Raw genomic sequence first — 7,266 nt, 5'->3', positions numbered from 1 at the left:
TTTCTTCTTTTCCTATTCTAATTCCTTCAATTTCTTTTTCTTCTCTTATTGCTACAGCTAATGTTTCTAGTACCAAATTGAATAATAGGGGTGATAATGGACATCCTTGTTTCAGCCCTGATCTTATTGGGAATGCATCTAGTTCATCCCCATTACAAATAATGCTTGTCGATGGTTTTAGGTAGATGCTATTTATAATTTTGAGGAAGGTTCCACTTATTCCTATGCTTTCTAGTGTTTTTAATAGGAATGGGTGTTGTACTTTGTCAAAGGCTTTTTCTGCGTCTATTGAGATGATCCTATGGTTTCTGCTGGTTTTGTTGTTGATATGGTCAATTATGCCAATAGTTTTCCTAATATTGAACCAGCCTTGCATTCCTGGAATAAATCCTACCTGGTCATAGTGTGTTATTCTCGTAATGAGTTGCTGCCGAGTTAGGCCGAGCTAATATAATAAAAATGACAATTTTACCTAAATTAATCTATCTATTCAGTGCCATACCAATCGAACTACCAAAAAAAATTTTTACTGAGCTGGACAAAATAATAACAAAATTCATTTGGAAAAACAAGAGGTCTAGAGTATCTAGGATATTAATGAAAAGACATGCTAGAGATGGTGGCTTAGCCACACCAGATATTAAACTGTACTACACAGCAGCAGTCATCAAAACTGCCTGGTACTGGTTAAGAAACAGGGGTGTGGATCAGTGGAATAGGATAGGTACACAAGTAGGTGAAATCAACAAGTTTAGCAATCTACTCTTTGATAAACCCAAAGAGGCCAGCTTCTGGGCTAATAATTCACTATTTCACAAAAACTGTCGGGAAAATTGGAAAATGGTAGGGCAAAAACTGGGCATAGACCAATATCTTACACCATATACCAAAATAAAGTCAAAATGGGTTCATGATTTAGGAGTAAAAGTTGATACTCTAAGTAATTTGGGAAAGCAAGGAATAGTTTACTTATCAGATTTGTGGAAAAGTAAAGAATTCATGACCCAACAAGAGATAGAGAGCATTACAAAATGCAAAATGGATAATTTTGATTATGTCAAATTGAAATGTTTTTGTACAAAAAAAAGCCAATGCAACAAGAATTAGGAGGGAAGCAGAAAATTGGGAGAAAATCTTTGCAACTAGTATCTCTGATAAAGGCCTCATCTCCAAAATATACAGGGAGCTGAGCCAAATATATAGGAATACAAGCCATTCCCCAATTGAGAAATGGGTATGAACAGGCAGTTTTCAGAGGAAGAAATTAAAGCTATCTACAGGCATATGGAAAAATGCTCTGGATCACTACTAATTAGAGAAATGCAAATCAAAACAACTCTTAGATACCACATCTCTCCTGTCAGATTGGCTAAAATAATAAAACAGGAAAATGATAAATGCTGGAAAGGATGTGGGGAAATTGGAACATTGTTGCATTGCTGGTGGAGTTGTGAGCTGATCCAGCCATTTTGGAGAGCGGTTTGAAACTATGCCCAAAGGGCTATAGAAATGTTCATACCCTTTGACCCAGCAATACCACTTCTAGGGTTGTATCCCAAAGAAATCACACAAGCGGGAAAAGGACCCATATGTACAAAAATATTTATAGCAGCTCTCTCTGTGGTAGCCAAGAATTGGAAATCAAAGGGATGCCCATCAATTGGGGAATGGCTGAACAAGCTGTGGTATATGAAGGTGATGGAATACTATTGTGCCATAAGAAATGGGGATGATGCAGACTTCATAACAACCTGGAAAAACCTACACGACATAATGCTGAGTGAGCGGAGCAGAGCCAGGAGAACGTTGTGCACAGCCACAGATATATGGATTCCATGAGGACCAACCCTGACATACTGCGCTTTTCTCAGTAACCTAAGGGGCAAGGACAACTCCAGGGGACTCACGATGGAGAATTCTATCTTCATCGAGACAAAGAACTGCGAAGTTTGAATACAGATTGAGGCACACTACATGCTCGCCTTTTTTGCTTCTCTTTTGTTTTTGTTTCTGGGTTTTTTTTTTTTTTTTGGTTCTGTTTCATCTTTCTCATGATTCATTCCATTGGTCAAAATTCTTCTCCACGACTTGACTAGTGCATAAATTAATTCAATGCGAAGTTATACATGACAGTTATATGAGATTCCCTGCCATCTTGGGGAGGGGAGAAAAACTGGAACTCAAAACTATGTAGAACCGTGTGTGGTAAACTAAAAATAAATAAAGAAATTTATAAAAAAAAAAAGAAATAGAGTGGTTGTATGATGGAACGGGTTAGGTATACAATATGCAGAAGCAAAGGAGCACAGTGACATAGTGTTTCATTACACAAAGATCCCACTTTTTCAGACAGGACCTCACTATTTGCCAAAAACTGCTGAGAAGATTGGAAAGTAGTCTGACAGAAACTAGGTATAGACCAACATCTCATATCATAGACCAAGATAAGCTCAAAATGAGTATATGCTTCATACATAAAGGTGACATAATAAGTAAATGATGGAAGCATTGAAAAAAATTACCAATCAGATCTATGGATAGGGGAGTTCACGACCAAACAAGAGATGGAAAGACTCATAAGGAGGTAAAATTGATCATTTGAATTACATTAAATTTAAAAGGGGTTGCACAAACAAAACCAATGCAGCTAAAATTAGAGGGAAAACTAGGAAATGGGAGGGGTAGGGATTTTACAACCAGTTTCTCTGACAAACATCTCATTTCCAAAGTATATACAGAACTGAACCAAATTTAGAAAAATAAGAGCTATTCTCCGATTGAAAAATGGTCAAAAGTATGAACAGACAGTTTTCAGAAGAAATCAAAGCAGTCAACAGTCATATGAAAAATTAAATCACCAACAACTAGAGAAATTGCAAATTAAAACAACTCTGAAGTACAATCTCATACCCATCAGATTGACTAACATAACAGAAAAGGAAAATGACAAATGCTGGTGGAGATGAGCAAAAATTGGTACAGTAACGCTCTACTGGTGTAGTGAAGTGGTTTAACTATTCTGGAGAACAATTTGAAACTATGCCCAAAGGACTAAAGAACCCTACATATCTTTAACCCAGTAGTACTGCTGCTAGGTCTATACACACCCAAGAAAATCAAAGAAAAAGGGAAAAAACCCGCGTGCACAAAAATATTTATGACAGCTCCTTTTATGGAAGCCAAGAATTGGAACTTGAGGGGATGCCCATCAATTGGGGAAGAGTCAAACACATGATTCTGATGGAATACGATAGTGCTATAAGAAATGATGAAGTGGATCATTTCAGAAAAACTGGGGAAGACTTATATGAACTGATTCAAAGTGCGGCCTCAAAAGGGGCAAAGATTTAGTGTTATCCTCCTGTGGACTTTCAGGGAGGGAGAGGTTATGCTGGCTGAGCCAGAGGTTCCTGAGTGGATGGTGATATTGGGAGGTCTTTAGTATGCATTTTGATTCCTGGGCACATGGCATGCAAGATGCTTAGGAATGACCTCTTGGCCATGAGATGAGCCTGAGCCTAATGTGTGATGAATAATTGTTGGTGGCGCTTGAGGAATAATATAATCTGAGCTGTGTTCCTGATGTTGCTGGTGCTGCTTCTGCCCCTATTCGTTTGGGTAGCCAGTGTGGACCGTAAAGATTTGGAATCACATTAATTAAAATAAAGCATCACAAGATCCTGTGGCAGGTGTTGATGCAACGTGATTCCTGCCTGGTGCTCTGAATGTCAAAGGGAAGAAGTTCATTGAAGTGCAGGTAAACAGAAGGCTTAACTAGGACCTTCTTATGGCAGCCAAATGCCTTATAGCCTTATTAGTGACACACATGAAAAGATGAATAAGATTCCCTTTATGGTTAAGGAATATAAACACAATTTTCAATGAAGAAATCAAAATAATAATAATGAAAGAGTGCTCTAAATCAGTATTGATTAGAGAAATGCAAATGAAAACTTTGAAGTAACAGGTCACACGACCTCAGTTTGGCCAATGAGACAGAAAAGGGAAATGATAGATTCTGGAGGGGATGTGGAAAAATCGGGACACTAAAGCATAATTCAGAACAATAACAGTTCTGGAGAACAATTTGGAACTGTGCCCAAAGGGCTATAAAACTGTTCATACCCTTTGATACAGCAACACCACTGCTAGGTCTATATGCCAAAGAGATCAAAGAAAAAGGAAAATGACCTGTATGTACAAAAATATTTAAGCACTTCTTTTTGTGGTGGCAGAGAATTAAAAACTGAGGGGATGAACATCAGTTGCTGAATGGCTGAAGAATTGTTTGTATATGATTGGGAAGGAATATTATTGTGCTCTAGGAAACAAGGGGGATGGTTTTAGCAAAGCCTGGGGTGATCTATATGAATGGATGAAGAGTTAAGTAAGCAGAACAAGGAGGTCCTTGTATGCAGTAACAGCCATATTTTAATGATGATCACACAATCAACTGTGAATGATTATTGCCTCTGATCGAGAAAATGATCTAAGACAATTCCAGAGGACTCATGAAGCAAAATGCTGCCCACTTCCAGAGAGACGACTGACAGTGTAAATTGAAGTATAATTTTTCACTTTTTAATTTTCTTTCTTTTTATGACATAGGTAATAAATGTTTTCTATGTATATAAAAAAAATTATTGTCTCCCTTTTTTCTCATCTCAGTCCTCTCTCTTGTTCCTTTTCTGCCTCCCCTTCCAACTGATCTCCAATTTAGGTGCTTGCAGATCAGCCACCATTTTTTTTAAACCCCCCTTTTCTATACCAGTATAAAAAAGACAGACGTTATTTTCATTGGTTTTGATAATCATACATCACTTTATTGACCATTTCAACATGATTTCAAATAAATACAAAGGTATTTTCAGTATCACTTTCAGTCACTCGCATGGAGAATCACCCGTAGTAACTAGAATCGACAGCTCTCTACTCATTAATAATGGGGCAAATAATGAGTGATCCAGGGGTACTTTCTTCCTTAGGCTCGCCAAAAGAGAAGTAAGGGCGGAGAGGCCCTTCAAAGACTGTATTTGAGGGACTATAGATGAGACATCTGTCTGTGACATTATAAAATGCTATATGTCCCTTTTCATAATCAAGAAAAATTCCTACTTTGTGTATAGGCTGAATCGATTGAAAGTCATTATGTGAATTCAAAATGAAGGAACAATTTCCAGATGTGCAGCCTGCTAGGGTCCTTACATCCTCAGATGAGAAGGAGAGTTTCCCCTTTCTGCTGACTGAATCTTTACAGATGCCCAATTCCCACTCTGTCTTCTCTCCCACTTCCACTTCCCAATAGTGTTTGCCTGAGGTGAAGGTCTGGGCCCCCAAAACAGCAAGAACATAGTCAAATCTCTCTTTGTTGTTAGGAAGGTCCTGAGGGACACTTCCATACTTGACCTTCTTCAAGTCTTCAGACAGGGTGAGATGAGGATTGGCTGATTCAGGATCAAAAGTGATATCCCTCTGGAAACTCATGAGCATTTCTCTCAAAGCTGTGATGGAGTAGGTGGACCAGCCAAGGGAAGGAAGCTCTGGTTTTTGAAGTAGGCATTCCTCATTCTTTTCCAAAGTGCCTGTCATATCCTGCAGAACTTCCAAGGGTGCCTTATCCAAATTCTCCTCTACTTCTACAATCATCCTTTGCAGATTCTGGATTTGCTGGGACAACTCAGCCTTTCTTTCCTCCAGTTTGACCAGATTGTCTCTGGATTCCTGATCCAGTCTTTTCAAGTACTCATGTTCTTCATCCCATAAAAACTCGTGCATTTTCACATATTCAGACATAAGGGACTGTTTCAAATCATGGGTGTCCTCCTTACAGCGTGTCTTTCTTCTTCTCACTTTGTCCAATGCCGTTTTAAATTCCTGTTCTTTTTTCTCTAAGATATTCCTTGTCTCCTGGAGCTTGTCCTTGCACTTATCAGTCGCTGTTTCCAAAGGAAGGACATGATGATCCTTGTGCTCTGGGGCTAATAGACAAGAATCACAGAGGAGTCTCTGGTCTTCCTCACAGAAGAACTTCTCTTTTTCCCCATGTTGATCACAGGTGGTCAGGCCCACCACACTCTGCAACAAATGAGATCTCAGCCTCTTACCAGTGATGGACAGATTCTTCAGTTTCTTGTTGAGCATCAAGTCACCGGGTCTGATGAATCGTCTGCACTCTGGGCAGTTCAAGGTTTCATTGTCTCCCTCCTTGCACTGGAGAAGACAGCCTGTGCAAAAGGAATGGCCACATTTGACAGTCACTGGATCAATGATGCAACCCAGACAGATGGAGCAAGTGAGCTCTGCCTTGAGGTTTTCAATTAAGTCTCTTGCATCCATTCCTCTGCCTCTGATTCCTTCCTTCTTCAATATTCCTCTCAGAAGAAATAATGCTAGCTCTTCCTCTTGAGCTCAGTCAGCAAAAGATATTAGCACTGAGTTGTGGATCCCTTCTTTTATACCTCTGCCTCTGCTTAGCCCCTCCCTTTACTCCACCCCCAGAAGGTGAGAACTCATGTCTTTTGGGAGGGCTCCCGGGGCTCTGCTCTATGACTGAGTTCTCACCTTTCTTCTAATCCTACAATTCAGCATCACCATCTGTATCAGTAAGGCAAGATTCTCATATTGACCGTGACCATGAAGACACTGGAAAGCAATATTAATATGGTCATTATGTCTTCAGTTAAAAATCAGATCTATTCTACCCAATCCTCACTGGCTTGAAGGATTGAAGGACAAAACAACTCTGGTCTAAAGTGCCTAGCTGTGAGCACCGTTGTGAACCTTGAAGGCCATAATTCTGAAAAGAGAAAATGGGGAGAACTCTGTTTCATTGAAGAGACTAGAAGTACTTGGGATGTAGGAATTCTCACCTTTTGGGGGAGAGGTAAAAAGAGGAGGTTAAAGAAGGAAGGTGTAAAAAAGACACCAGCAAGTCAGTTCTCAAATCTTTTGTGGTTGACTTCTGAGGACAGAGCCAGCCTTATCCTTTCTGAGTGGAATATCTCAGAACAAAGGAATCAGAAATAAGTTTCTCTTGAAAAAAAAGAAATTTTTATATAAAAAAGACATCTCAGTCTAATCAATGAAACATAACAGTGAGAGGGGACAAAAATTAGAGAGTGAGAGGGATAATGCCAAATTGAATATGTGTGTTGGTAATGGGAGGAGGCAGCTTGCAGGACAGAGATGATGCTTTGGCAATTTTCCTTGCCCTGTTTCCATCTCAGAACATCAGAAATGTGATGGTCCTGAGGCCTGGAAATGAGA

General features: G+C 39.4%; 1 protein-coding gene across 1 annotated transcript; it reads right to left on the bottom strand.

The window, feature by feature from the left end:
* Positions 1-4,929: 4,929 nt before the first annotated feature.
* LOC118837287 (probable E3 ubiquitin-protein ligase TRIML1) lies at positions 4,930-6,336 on the bottom strand. The gene has a single exon (XM_036744182.1). It carries the CDS (start codon positions 6,334-6,336, stop codon positions 4,930-4,932), a length of 1,407 nt encoding a protein of 468 aa, XP_036600077.1.
* Between the last annotated feature and the right edge of the window lie 930 nt (positions 6,337-7,266).

This window comes from Trichosurus vulpecula, chromosome 2 (assembly GCF_011100635.1).
Source record: "Trichosurus vulpecula isolate mTriVul1 chromosome 2, mTriVul1.pri, whole genome shotgun sequence".
In the NCBI taxonomy this organism is placed as follows: domain Eukaryota; kingdom Metazoa; phylum Chordata; class Mammalia; order Diprotodontia; family Phalangeridae; genus Trichosurus; species Trichosurus vulpecula.
The sequence above is the reverse complement of the archived record's forward strand: the minus strand, read 5'-3'. Positions and strand labels throughout refer to the sequence as shown.